Source organism: Garra rufa, chromosome 10, assembly GCF_049309525.1.
Source record: "Garra rufa chromosome 10, GarRuf1.0, whole genome shotgun sequence".
Classification (NCBI taxonomy): Eukaryota; Metazoa; Chordata; class Actinopteri; order Cypriniformes; family Cyprinidae; genus Garra; species Garra rufa.
This window is the reverse complement of record NC_133370.1, coordinates 32,404,124-32,419,126: the sequence shown is the minus strand read 5'-3', so window position 1 is coordinate 32,419,126 and position 15,003 is coordinate 32,404,124. Positions and strand designations below refer to the sequence as shown.

The 15,003-nt window shown below is 38.9% G+C and overlaps 1 protein-coding gene across 2 annotated transcripts in view; it reads left to right on the top strand.

Moving 5' to 3' along the window:
- Positions 1 to 7,538: 7,538 nt before the first annotated feature.
- arhgef4 (Rho guanine nucleotide exchange factor (GEF) 4) overlaps positions 7,539 to 15,003 on the top strand; it is a 55,039-nt gene continuing 47,574 nt past the window's right edge. The window contains exons 1-4 of one of the 2 annotated variants that reach the window (XM_073848237.1): positions 7,539 to 10,316; positions 11,493 to 11,813; positions 13,548 to 13,677; positions 14,837 to 14,890. In XM_073848237.1, coding sequence (XP_073704338.1) covers positions 7,572 to 10,316; positions 11,493 to 11,813; positions 13,548 to 13,677; positions 14,837 to 14,890 — 3,250 coding nt within the window. In that variant the 5' untranslated portion in view covers positions 7,539 to 7,571. The remainder of the gene's footprint in view (positions 10,317 to 11,492; positions 11,814 to 13,547; positions 13,678 to 14,836; positions 14,891 to 15,003) is intronic. The other variant, XM_073848238.1, reaches the window with a different exon arrangement.

Sequence of the window (15,003 nt, the reverse complement as noted above, 5' to 3'; positions counted from 1 at the left end):
GCGAACGCGACCGGCCTGAGCTTATTAGAATCATTGACGTTACTAAATTCTCCGCGAATAGCGGCCAAATAGTCCCACATACTCCCCCCTAAACATCCAACCAATATTTATATCAGTTGCATGTCCTTGCATGATGCTTGCAATTTCCAGCCAATCACAAAGCTCTTCCTAGAATGCTCTTAGTTCTATAGTTCCTTACAGGCCCGGCTCCACGGCCACCCAATCAGAAGCTTGGCCCACCCGACCCGAGCCCCACACTACATAGCCAATCACAAAATTGGCGCGATATTTAGTTGAGCTCCATATTTTTTTCTTATCGGCGCACCCACAAATATTCTAATATTGTATATAATTTTCGCACTTTCAATATGCAGGGTATAGAAATCGCTTTTAAATGAGTGCTCGCGCTGTTTACTTTTACTTCCGATTTTGCGATAACGCACACTCTGTGTAAAGGGAGCAGCACATCTTATAATAGATATTTGTCAGTGAGTAATAGATTGCAGCAAATCCTCCAGTCTATTTTTGTCATCCCTCTTTACTTTCGACCCGTGATCAGTCAAATCTAAAGGTCATTGTACACTGAGTCCGAATTTCGTATGCGTTTTTTTTTTTTTTTTTTTTAGTTTTCTCATATTCGCCATCCTTATCAAAATGCTTATTATGGATGCGAAAATGCAGAAAATCAAACACGATCAGAATTTTTTTATGACGGACGAAAGTTTCAGAGGCAGTGTGTAAACTCGATTAACATAACCTGTATTTTTTTAACGTGCAAAAATCTCGGACGAAAATTTCGTACTCATGTGTGCAATGACATTAACTCCAGCAGCTCGTGTTGGATTCAGGGTTGCCAAGTCCACGTTTTTCCCCACAGAATTGGTCTACTTTTAAACTGTTGCCATGGATTGATTTTTTCCCCAGTTATTTGAAGGTTTTAAATATTGCAGAAATTAAATTTCAATAAAAAAAATCATTTTTGTTTTGTTGTACACTGTTAAGTAAGATCTTTAGGTTTTTTGCAAAATAAGTATGTTGAGAATACATAATACTCTCCCATGTCTCTTTTTGATAAGGATACCTACCATTTACTTATTATATTATAAAAATATTAACTTTATTCACATACTAAAGGGACAAGACAGGCTACTCCTCCCAAAATGTACCAAAAAAAAAGTAATACCGTGATATTATACCGTCACCTTTCAAAAGATGAAAAATACCGTGATATTAATTTTAGGTCATATTGCCCACCCCTATGTTCTTGTAAACATTCTATTCATGAGTCTGAAAGATCATGTGACACTGAAGACTAGAATAATGGCTGCTTTGACAAAATAAATGCAGTATAATGGTATAATAAATGCACTTTTAAACTGTATGTACTTGACTGAGAAAGTCTGACACTATAGTTTTGATGGGTAAAAAGATTAGACATTATACTCAAGTAGCAGAAAATGATGAAATATGAAATGGGCTGGTCTCTAGCTTGTTGTACTTAGCAAAATTGCGCAAGCTTGCAGTCGAATGGGGATAATTTGTGAATTTTGTGGTTCTAAATTGGATTAAGCGCTGGGATTTGCTTTGGGACAACTTCAACTACAGTCACCTACTGTACATGGAAGAGATTAACGTCCACAAATTCTGTGTTTTTTTCAGTATTTTTGTGTATTTGAACCCTTTCCAACAATGACTGTATGATTATGAAATCCATATTTTCATACTGAGGACAACTCATATGCAACTATTACAGAAGGTTCAAATTTGAATTTGAAGATCAGGGTACATTTCACTTATTTTGTCTTTGGGGAAACATTTAAGCATCTTCTGTAGCTTCTGAAGGACAGTATTAAATGAAAAAAAAAGTATATTTAGGCAAAATAAGAAAAATGTACAAATATTCTTTCTGTTCAGAAGTTTACACCCCTGGCTCTTAATGCATTGCGTTTCCTTCTGAAGCATCAGTGAGTGTTTGAACCTTCTGTAATAGTTGCATATGAGTCCCTCAGTTGTTCTCAGTGTGAAAAGATGGATCTCAAAATCATACAGTCATAGTTGGAAAGCATTTAAATACACAAACACAAACTGAAAAACCAAAGAATTTGTGGGACCAGAAGGATTTTTCTGAAGAACAACAGGCAATTTAAATGTTAACTGGACAAACAAGGGACAACTATCACTAACCAAAAAAAAAAAAAAAGAAAAAGCTGTGGATCATTTAGGTAACAACATAGTATTAAGAATCAAGCGTATGTAAACTTTGGAACTGGGTCATTTTTATAAATTCAACTGTTATTTTCTCTTGTGGACTATACAGTATGTAAACACATTTTAGGTGAAATATCGTATTCAGGTAAGTACTAAATAAAAAAATTACATGCATTTTGTATGATCCCTCTTATTTTGGTCAACTCATTAACACTTAACAGATTCTGCAAGGTGTATGTAAACTTTTGATTTCAACTGTATATTAGAATATAAGCTTATGCAGTATTTTTCAGATTCTTCATGTTTCTGAATACTTCACTAGAGGAGTGTATTTCACAGATCACTGAATATTCGTATTCATACATCACAGATGCATGATTTGTATGTAATGCACACAATATTTTTACTCAGACTAGCTATAGATTTGTAGTAGTTCTGTAATTGATCCTGTTGTTTTATTGGACGGACATGGGGTTGACAACTTTTTTGATGCTACTATATATAAATCACTATGAAAAAATATTGGAAAAAAGATCTGGAATTAACCCTTATTTATCTTTATATAGCTTGTTATTAATGAGTGATAAACGTCCACAGTAAAAAAATAACATATAGACCAAACTGGGATGTGAATATTTTTAATAGGCATGTCAAGTGGCTTTAAGAGCCACTAGCAGTCCTGTGTGTACAATCACAGTGCTTTTTTGGCTCTGTCTTTCTATTTTTACCTCATACACCTACTGTATATACTGTATATCCACGTTTGAACACAAACCCAATCCCCCTATTCTCCTGCCCAGCCTATGATGGAGCGTTAAGATGTTAAGCCATTTAGGGAACTCTACTGTAATCAATTTGGCAAAACAAGCTCTGGTTCCTGAATGGGGTCAGATGACGTGTTGTTGGCTGAGGCCAATGCGGACAGGTTTTACTCTTGGCTTATGTTGTACCACTATGTGCTCCGTCATAGTTTTGACACTGATATTTTGTTAAACAAGTAATACATTTGTTTAGTTAACAGGATGTTGAACATGAGGGAGTTTTTTTACACTACTGAAATGAGAAAACAGTGCAATGCGTGAAAGAAATATATACATTTATAATACAATCGGTGGTATTGTGTATGTGTGTGTATCTATCAATCTGTCTATCTATCTAGTATTAGTATTTCCAAATAAATAAGATTCAAGCATTGTTCACAGTGACAAGACTGTGCAGAAGTATTTGGCACTCTTTGATACCTGCTGTTCTTAAAGCCATTCTTCTTAATGTCCTCCCTAATTTAACCTGAAGGGTTTGGAGTAGCTTGACCTGTCTGGATTAGCTGGAAATGTGCTGTGCCCAATGACCCCTCCGTTATTAAGTACAAGCAGGTTATGATAGTGGGCTTTCATCTCTTTTTGTTAGCAGATTGACTCTTTTGAACTCACTAGATTGGAGACATGGTTAGATACTGGTATATAGACCAGTGGGTTACAACGCTGATAAGAAGGGATTGTGGAATGTGCTGAAAAAAAAAAATGGTGCGTTGCGAACGGCAGGTTGGCTGGTGGTCTACTTAGGGGATTGTTTTTATGTTCACTCTAAACTGGATGACGGCACAAATATCTGCTCTGGTGCAAGTTCCCATCTCTTTCCACATCCTACTTTTTTGAGTGGAGCTCAAGGGTTTTCCCCTCTTAAACAGTTAGTCCCGATAGTAGATTTTGTAACCACACTGTCTGTCTGTGTGATGTATGGTTTTACTTACAGTATGTGCAGTCGGTTGTATTGCTGTCATTTACTTTGTACTAGCTGCTTTTTTCAGCAGTTGTCAATTTTTGTTCCCCTGTTGTTTGTGCTAATGTGATGTTAATGACTCATATAATCTGTTATGCTCTCGTGTGTTCATTACATCTACGTCTGTTCATCATCATGTACAATTTTGTTTGTGGGAAATGATTTTTTTGAACAAATGAGCTAATGGATCAGATGCTTCATATAAGCAGATGCTCCCTAAAGAGCTTTGATTTAGCTGCATGAAGCAGGACATGCTTGAGTGACACATTAGTTCCAGGTGTGAGGGGAAAAAATGTAAGAGTATTTGAATGATTGTCATACCTCTCTGGGTAACTTCACAAACATATGTTTCTCCTTTGAGTTTAATAGATTGCAGATGAAAAAAAAGACTTAATTCCTATTTTGAATTGCCTCACTGATGTTACTTATAAACAGTTTACTTTAAGAAAAATACAGTCCTCTCTGCTAAGAACAGCGAAATAACTCACATATTCTCTTTGTCATCCTAGGCTCCAGCTTTAGAGGACTCTGGGAGTGAGGCAGCCTGTCTGGATGATGGGGAGTCTCAGCAGGAGGAGCATGGAGATCAACAGGACCATCAGGAATGGTGTGAGCCGGTTTCTGAACCAGCACAGGACACAAAAGAGGAATATTTTGACACATACTCAGAGCACAGTGACACTTTCTCTGACTCGACTCATGAAACTAAGGACTGCTGCAGGACACCGCTCACCCATGAGACCGGATCTTGCTCTGTGGGTCATCTGGACTCACACTCTTCATTTATCAAACCCTCACATTCGATTGAAGGGAGAGAGCCATCTTCATTAAAACAGCATCTTTCTGTCAATCATGCTGACAGTCTCAGTAGAACAGTGGATAGAGAGCAATTGCAAATGCAGACTGGAAATGTGAGGATGATGCACATTGGAGTTGATGGCGCTGGAATGTCTCAAGCTAAGGGTGCTACGGAATGTGAGGAGGTTTTCAGCAATTTTCCAGCAGGATCTGGAGTTGATTCTTCTTCTTCAAAGAATGACCTATCCTATGTACTAACACCCCTACTTGCATTAGAGAACTATGTAGAACCACAAACACTCACTGAGCCATGTGCTCATGACTCATTATTGAACTTAACACACAGTGATGGAGCCAAGTCTCAGTTTTCTGACACCTTTGAGGGAAAATCGACATGGGATCAAATTAACAAAAATATCACAGATACTCAGTCAGAGCCACAAATACAGTTTAAAACCTCTAGAGAGAAACAGTCAGAGCAAAATGATACTGACAGTAGTAACACTGAAACACAGTTGATTTCTAATGCATCTGTTGTGAATAGCGTAGATGCCGAATGTCATGAAATGGGTGTTGATGAAAATGAGATCAGTTTATATGAGTCTGTATCATTTGAGAAGACTATTGAACAGAAAGTTGAGACACAACACAGCCAATCACAGCCCTCAGTAGAGCACAGCCAATCACGAACTTCTGTAGAGCACAGGAAATCACAGGCCTCAGTAGAACATAACCAATCACAGGATTCTGTAGAATGCAGCCAATTACAGACTTCTGTAGAGCACAGCAAATCACAGGCCTCAGTAGAACATAACCAATCTCAGGATTCTGTAAAATTCAGCCAATTACAGACTTCTGTAGAGCACAGCAAATCACAGGCCTCAGTAGAACATAACCCATCTCAGGATTCTGTAGAATGCAGCCAATCACAGAGTTCAGCAGAACACAGCAAATTACAAGACTCAGCAGAAAAAAGCCAATCACATGCCTCTGTAGAATACACACCATCACAAGTTGAACACAGCCACTCCCAGGACTCAGAAGAACACAGCCAATCAATGGATTCTGTAGAATGCAGCCAATCACAGACATCAGTGGAACATAGTCAGTCACAGAATTCTGTAGAATGTAGGCAATCACATAATTCAGTAGAGCACAGTCAATCACAAGACTCAGAAGAACATAGTCAGTCAAAGGATTCTGTAGAATGCAGCCAATCACAGAAATCAGAGGAACACAGTCAGTCACAGGATTCTGTTGAATGTAGGCAATCACATAATTCAGTAGAGCACAGTCAATCACAAGACTCAGAAGAACATAGTCAGTCAAAGGATTCTGTAGAATTCAGCCAATCACAGGATTCTATAGAATGCAGCCAATCACAGAATTCAGTAGAAAACAGGCAATCACAAGACTTAATAGAACACATCCTGTCTCAGGATTATGTAGAATGTAGCCAATCACAGTATTCAGTAGAACACAGCCAATCACAAGACTCAGTAGAACTAAGCAAGCCACAGAGCTCAGTAGAAGGCATGCCATCTAAAAATGCCATTAAACACAGTCAATCACAGAGTTCTGTAGAACACAACCAGTCACAGGAATCAGTAAAACACAGGCAGTCCCAGAGCCCAGTAGAAGACATGCCATCCCAAAATGTAACCAAACTCAACCAATCACAGGACCCAGTAGAACACACCCAATCACAGGATTCCATAGAATGCAGCCAAACACAGAATTCAGTAGAAAATAGTCAATCAAATTATTCTGTAGAATGCAGCCAATCACGAGATTCAGTAGAACACAGCCAGCTGCAGGACTTGGAAAACAGTCAGTCACATACAACAACAGAACACAGGCAATTACAGAATTCCATAGAATGTAGCCAATCACAAGATTCTGTACAACACAGCAAATCACAGGATTTAGTAGAACAAAGCCAATTACAGAAATTCGAAGAGCAAAGCAAATCACAAGCTTCAGTGGAACACAGCCAATCACAGTACTCAGTAGAAGACACACAATCACAAGTTGATTTCATTAAGGTGAAATCCATGAACACCCAGTGGACTGTAACCGAGTCAGACTCAGACACAGTGGCTTTCTATGAAAAGGGACAATTAAAACAAGACAGTGTGGACATTTGCATGAATTGTGAAGGCAATCAGTCCTTAAAAACATCAGGAAGGGTTTCATCAAAGGAGACTGACAAAGAACTCGATTTGAACTTCGAAAAGAACAACAGTCTAAATTTCACCCCACCTGTTGTTTCTGAACCCGAGTCTTTTGCAGCTGAAAGCGCTTTCTCAAATGTGCCTAATGCAATTTCTGCTGGAGTGTCAGATTCACTGCATCAGCGTGCGATCAATGACTGGACCTCAGAACAGTCAGATCTGCAGGCTAGACTTCATTACGGTCACCAAAATTTTCCAGTATTACAAATGCACACTGAGAAAGAGAATTACTCAGTTAGTGGTTATGACATGGACAGTCATTGTTTAGAGGACAATGGGCCTGAGGCGAATATTTATGAAACCCATCAGTGCCCTAATAGTAGAATTAATTGTAACACACAAGGTGAATTCACTGAAGCACAAGTTTATGTTAACACTAAAACTTTTGATAGCAACAATAGTGATGTTTTAGAAGGAACACAGGATAGGAAAACACATCACCACAAAGAATGCACAATAGTTCCCTCGATAGAGCAGTCAGTAATTTACTCTGATAGCTCGGGATGCATAGAATATGCGAGGCCCAAGTCATTGAGTGTCGCATGTCCTGACATGAAGACAGTTGAAGCTGATGGCAGTCCTGTAGACAGTCCTGTTGAATCTCTGGCTAGTCTGTTTGAGATTTCCAATGACAAATGTCAAGTCAGCCCCACAGATGTTTGCTTTGAGTTCAGTGATAGCCTTCATATGAACTGTAAACAAGTAGCACATTGCGTTATAGAATATAAAGAGACCTCCAAACAATTTCACCAGCCCGACACCCTGTCTGACAAGCAAGCAAAGCAAAACAAGTCGGTTGAAACAATTGAGCCGGATGTTGATATTTTGTCTAGTGCATGTTCTGATCCTTTTACAAATACACAATCTTCTTTTGATTATTCCCAGCTGAACAGTAGAAACAATGAATGCAGCTCAGACACAAATAATAACATTAAAGCCATTACTTTAGAAGAGTGTGCCTCAGGTGAACAGATCTCCTTGCCCAGTTCTTTGCAAAAATACAGCAAGTTTACTAACAATGCTGGATCTTTGGTCTCAAAAGGGGGTGATTGCAAAAACAGTTCCCCTGCTAGTCTGGCTAAAGCACCTGAAATGAGGACTGAAATGGACAATAAAGGCAATGTTGCTAAACCGTCTGAATTCAATGAATGTAGCAGACATAGAGATGTTATACTAAAGCAGCTCTGTGATTTCTGTGGTGGGAAGGAGTGCCAGCTGCATTCGTCTGCAGTGGAGGGAGAGCAGACAGCAGGAGGATTTCAGTTCAAGGGCACAGACGGCATCAGTCAGAGCAGAACTACAGTGTTGCAAACCTTGAGTCCCTCACACACAGATGACCACTGCAGCACACATGGAGAGGTTAATGCAGACTCTACAAACTGTGAATTTTCGCATATTGGCCATTTGCTTGAACACAAACATCCGGAGCTCGTCCAAGAGAAAAGCATATTACCACTCAGCGGCTTTCTCAAGGTCGATGATACTTATGCATTAGAAAACATGGAGAGACAGCTTGAAAATGTCATGACAAACTCTCCTGTAAGCACTGATTCAATATGTGAAACTTCTGATCCCCTTTGTGAGCAATCTTTTCAACCGCACAACTCAGAGATAGAGGGTGCATTTGCTACATGTTGCCGTATTTTACCCATTACTAATTTAGAGGCTATTTTGGAGTCGGACCGTTCACCAGAAAGCTCATTTTGTGGACTTGGGGAGCAACAGGGAGAAAGTCCGTTATCAGAAGGTGGATTCAATGAGGAATGGAGCTCTTGTGATGACGTCACAAACCACCCACATGAGGACAATTCTGCCATGTGTACAGAAGCCAACGTAGCCACTGTCATGAATGAACCAGATGCTGGAGAAACAATGATCTCTTTATCAAATGGATTTGATAGCAGTGATGGATACAGTGTTTCCAGTTTCGTGTCACAAGACCTTGACTCCAGTACCAACAGCGAAGAAACAGAGGACAGCACTCAATCATCATCTAGCCTTCGTGGTTCTTCAAGAAATAAGAGAACCCAATCCGGGAAGGGATCTGTGTTCTCAGTTTTTTCTCGAATGCCCTCATTCCGCAAGATCAAACGAGAACACAAAGGAATTAACAAAGTTGATCCAGAAATTAAAGACTTCAATGAGGATATAGATGAACGGAATGAGGAGAAGTACAACAGGTCACCGACACGAACCAAATCCAACCCTTCACTGTACAAGACCTCTATTTCTCAAAGTACAGAGCATCTTACAGACATTAAAAAGTTTGTTGACCACTCCAACGATGATATTTTTGAACAAGCTTTTGCTTTAAACGTGAACAATAGAGAGAAATACACACCATCCCAAAATCCGTTTCATCAGCAGCAACACAAAGATGGAGATGCACTGAATTTTAGAGCTTCCCCAACGACAGAGGGATTGCAACAGAAAAGAAGCAAGAGTACCGATAACTTAAACTTGCGCATGAAGCTCGCAATGGCTCACAAGTCTTTGTCCAGCTTGTTTGAGTCCAAATATCCTGAGAGGGACAGCCAGGAGCAGATTTCACAGTCAGAGAACGAGGAGGTAAAAACCAAGCAGTCCTGGAGGAAGTCGAGGAAGCAGAAGGAAGCAGAACTTTGCAAAAGAACTCTGTCAGTTCCTGGGACCGTTTGTGACAAGTGCGTAAATCAGAGCGATATTGATTGTGCCTTCTGTGCTCCTCAGAACAGGTCCAGGCTTAACAGCTCACCAGCTTCCCAAAAGAGTTTGAGGAACATGTGCCATTCTGATTCACAGAGTTTGAAATCTGGTCCTCAGGAACAATCTGAAGATAGCACATGTCTGGAAGGTGGAGAGCTGCCTTATGCCTCCTACTCAGATTCTGACCAGGTTTTAGATGGTTTTGAGTCCTCTGCAGAGGATAGGTCGCAATCACCTGTACACCCCACTGTTTTTGCACTTGCAAACCAGATGTCACCCACGTGGACCAGATCTCTAAGCTGTTTTGAGACCACTGATACGCCGACGAGGCCTATGAGCCCCAAACCTCACAGTCCTGGTCTCGGCTGGACACACCGGAGGAGTTTCCGTTACCCCTCCAGATCCGTCACATCTTCTCTCTGCTCGCTCGGTCAGGGAGTGAGCACTGACGGTTTCTCCGATCCACCTCAGAGACCGACGTCTCTGAAACCAAGGACAGCACAACTCACAACAGCCCACTCGTTTGATTCGGAGTCCTTACTAGAGGACAGCAGTTCAGACTGCCAGTCTCAAAATAGCCTGAATTCAGCGTCTCTCATCAACAAACCGGAGGTGAGTCAAAGTCAATTATGAAGTTTATGATTTTAGGAAGAGCTTAAATGTGTCCTTTGAACATTTCGAATTGGAGTGCTGTGTGATTTGCTCACTTTCTATATTTATCTTTGCTGTTTGGTTAATGTGCTTCAGTTTAATGTTTCCCTAGAGTCATATGTGAAAGCAAAAGTGGATTGTTTTGGTACATTTGCAAAATGCATTCTTGCTTTCTGGTATTGGGCTGGACTAGCCAGTTAATTACAAGGGTTGTTTCATGTTTAAGGATTCTAAAGAGCTTTGTGTGAAATGTGTGCACTTCTCAAAGATAGTGCCATCTAGTGGCTAACATGGAGCATTTTTTATCTCATTGTCCACCCTTTCAAAAAAGTGTGGCCTACAGTGCAAAAACTATATATTTTTTCTCACTTGAAGTAGCAATTTGTTTTCATAGATTGTATAAGTGTATTTCACATTGGTAGATTTTTTCCCACTAAAACTTTAGGGTTGGTAAGATTTTAAAATGTTTTTTGAAAGAATAACTCACCCTCATGTCATTCCAAAACTGTAAGACCAGATTAAGTACAGATTGAGATATTTTTCATAAAATCTGAGAGTTTTCTGAGTTTTAAGTTCCTGCATAGACAGTAATGTAACTACCATGTTCAAGGCCTAGAAAGGTAGTAAGGACATTGTTAAAATAGTCCATGTAACAATGGTTCAACCGTAATGTTATGAAGCGCAGTGGTTCTCTTGTGAACGTGCGGCGGAGACTGACACGGAAGAAAGAAAATGATCGAATAAAGTAATTTTTGTTTTCTTTGTGCACAAAAGTATTCTCGTAGCTTCATAACATGGTTGAACCACTGATGTCACGTGGACTATTTTAACGATATCCTTACTACCTTTCTGGGCCTTGAACGTGGTAATTGTGTTGCTGCCTATGCAGGGTCAGAAAGCTCTCGGATTTCATCCAAAATATCTTAATTTGTGTTCTGAAGATGAACAAAGGCCTTACAGGTTTGGAATGACATGAGGATGAGTAATTAATGACAGAATTTTCATTTTTGGGTCAATTATCCCTTTAACTTCTTAATATTACCAAGTCAACATATGACAGACTTCATTTCTTAGTGGACATCCATCAAAAGACATGTACATGTACTGTACAATAACCACCTAAATTTGCACTCAAAGCATGTACAGCACAGTACTGAAGCAGCCATCCAGTCAGAAGAAAGAAGACAACAAGGAAGTGCGTGTGTGCTTCGGGTGAAGTCCAAAGAGCAGGCTAAAGCTGCACCCAGACCCACCTCAGACCTCTACGGTTGGACCATGCCTCTTCACGGCATCAGAGAGGTGGCACTTGACCTGGAGAAGAAGAACAATTCGACTGAAACCCATCGACGCTCATGCTCATATGAAATGTTGACTGATGTGGAGAACATCCGTAAAAAGAAGCCTAACACGCAGTGTTTGCGTCAGCGTAGCACACCAACATCTCAGAAGCACGTGAAAGTAAGGAACTCGCCAAAAAGGGAGAACATCCTGACCAACAGCATCTCCCACTGCACCTTTACTTCTCCTCTTCTGCTTTCTTCCTGTTTTGTACTCCTGGAATCATTCCCTTGTAGTGCCTTTAGGATTTCCGATTTCTCTACTGTTTCTTGTCATTTGCCTGAATACCCAAAAATCTGTCCAAACATTTTCACTATTTCCGATGTCTGTCAGAAATATCAATTGAGCTTATGAATTGCGTCAATTGTGTTATTGTTATTTTAAACAGTTTTTCTTAGTACATATATTAAAGGATTAGTTCACTCCTAAATGAACATTTCCTGATAATTTCCTCCCCCCAATGTTCAGGTCTTTTGTTCTTCAGTCAAAAAGAAATGAAGGTTTCTGAGGAAAAGGATTTTTCAGGATTTTTCGTCATATAGTGGACTTTGGAAGCTGCATTGAAACTGCAATTTGGACCTTCAACCTGTTGGCCACCATTGAAGTCCACTATATGGAGAAAGATCCTGGAATGTTTTCCTCAAAAACCTTCATTTTGTTTTGACTGAAGAAAGAAAGACATGAACATCTTGGATGATATAGGATGAATTAATTACCAGGTAAATTATAATTTTAATTCTGGAGTTAACTAATCCTTTAAGAATGTATTATATTTAATATTAATTATTATTAAGAATAATTATTATTACTGTTGATTTTTTAATAGTGTTTTCTCAATGCTTTTCATTATAAATAAATATTGATATACAGATGTTTATTACATTATTTATTTAATTTTTATTTATAATTAACAATAAAATATTTTAATAATATACACTGTTATAAACTGTTTCTCACAGTTTTGTCTTTCCTTTTATTATATATATATATATATATATATATATTATATACACTACCTGTCAAAAGTTTTTGAACAGTAAGATTTTTTAATGTCTCTTCTGCTCACCAAGCCTGCATTTATTTGATCCAAAGTACAGCAAAAACTGTACAATTTTGAAATATTATTACTATTTAAAATAACTTTTTTCTATATGAATATATTTTAAAATGTTATTTATTCTTGTGATTTCAAAGCTGAATTTTTAGCATCATTACTCCAGTCACACGATCCTTCAGAAATCATTCTAATATTCTGATTTGCTGCTCAAAAACATTTACTGTCTCTATCATCACTTTTGATTCAATTAAAGCACCCTTGCTAAATAAAAAGTACTATTTTTATAATTTCTTTTCCAAAAAAAAGTATATACTGACTCCAAGCTTTTAAATGGCAATTCTTTTTTTTTTCAGATACATGCTGATCACTAGATTGTTTTATTCATCAAAGAATCCTGAAAAAATGTACTCAACTGTTTTAAATATTGATAATATTAATAATAATAATAAATAACAATTGAACAGCACATCAGCATATTAGAATGATTTCTGAAAGATCATGTGACACTGAAGACTGGAGTAATGATGCTGAAAATGTAGCTTTGATCACAGGAATAAATTACATTTTAAAATATATTGAAATGGAAAACAGTTATTTTAAATAGTAAACATATTTCAAAATTCTACTGTTTTTGCTGTACTTCGGATCAAATAAATGCAGGCTTGTTGAGCTATTAAACATCTTACTGTTCAAAAACTTTTGACTAGTAGTGTAGTAGAAAATTAGACAGCAAATATTTATTTATTTTCTCATTATTATTAATAATTATAATGGACGTGTTTTAATCTAATCCATAGGTGCGCGCTAGACTTTCCCTAACTTCACCAGAGCAGTTCCCCTCTGTTCCTCTCAAAGACCACTTCTTCTCCCAGAGCACACCTGTTGGACTGGACTTTTTGGGCTGGCCTCACCATGCATCGTTTTCAGGTACAGACCATTGGCAGTAAAACCTGCTATACATTGCACCACAACCTTTTTATTATAGTTCAAAGTATATTGACTTCCTAAATCTTTTCTTTAAGTCTGGACCTACTTTAGTGTCCTCCAGGGGGCAATGGTTTCCTTCATTCTGCAACCTTTGATAACCCTCAGTGAGTTATTTATAGTTCTGTTTGTGACAATCGGAGCCCAGAGACTCACAGACGTCTTTGATGTAAATTTACAGTCTTTCATCATCAAACACTAACCCATTTGCATTGAGATACCTGGACGTAAACCTGAACAGGTCTTTGCCCAACCGCAGCCGCAAACAAACAATACATCTGTGATGAGTGATGAATTCCACCTACAACGTACGTTCCTTAAGAAGAAGCTTTATTCAGTCGTGTGTGCACGTAGCGGGAGCACAGAGGCTATCTTTGTGCGGTAATGCATGGAGCGTGGAGCTCAGAGGCCCCAGTGCTGATCCTTTCTCTTTCTGCCAAACAGTCCTGCTGATTATTTCTCACCCACTCACTGGCGCCAGGCCTTCTCTCGCTCAATCTCTCTCTTTCTTTGAGCATAGAGGTAGACCTGGCATAGGTTTTTAACCCCCCATCCTTACGCTCACTCATGTATGCACACTTTCAAAAGGAGACTTTGATTTAGGAGTGTCTCAACAGAAGTGTAGCCTTTGATTGTAAGCTACTATGAAATGGGTTTTGGCTGACCTTGAGTTTGCCTGCTGTTATGAGCATTATGTTTCTATGATCAACATGAGTAAATCTGAGCCAGTGATATATTAAAAAGTGCACTTTTTTTCTCCTGAATCTCTGATCTTAAACTTCTTCATCTTTCATTTCATGTAAAATATTCCTCCCACTATTGATGTCTTATTGTCAAGACGTGCTCTGTGTTTTGCAAGACCTCTATAAATGCCTTGCCTCATGTAATATGGATTTCTATGAGGAGAAAGGCACAATGACCTCATTTTGCCCCTTGCTGACATCATGCCCACTCTGCGACCTTTCCGTACGCCGCATAACAACCCAGTGCAGCATTCTTATTGAGGTTATGCTAATGTAGAACTTGAGTCGTAGTTTGTACGGTAGTTTGAGTTCAGGAGCACTTGAAAGAAAGTAATACCGATACATGCTTCTCTCCACAGAATCAAATCTCAGCACACCAGCACAGGAGGCACATGGACAGGTTGCTTCTCTGGGTGAGTTGACTCCTTCTGAATTACAATATGAGCTTGGACAATGGCTGAGTGAAATATTTTAGGGACGTTCAAATCTGGTTGTTTGAGCTGCTTGAGTCTGTGACTGATGGGTT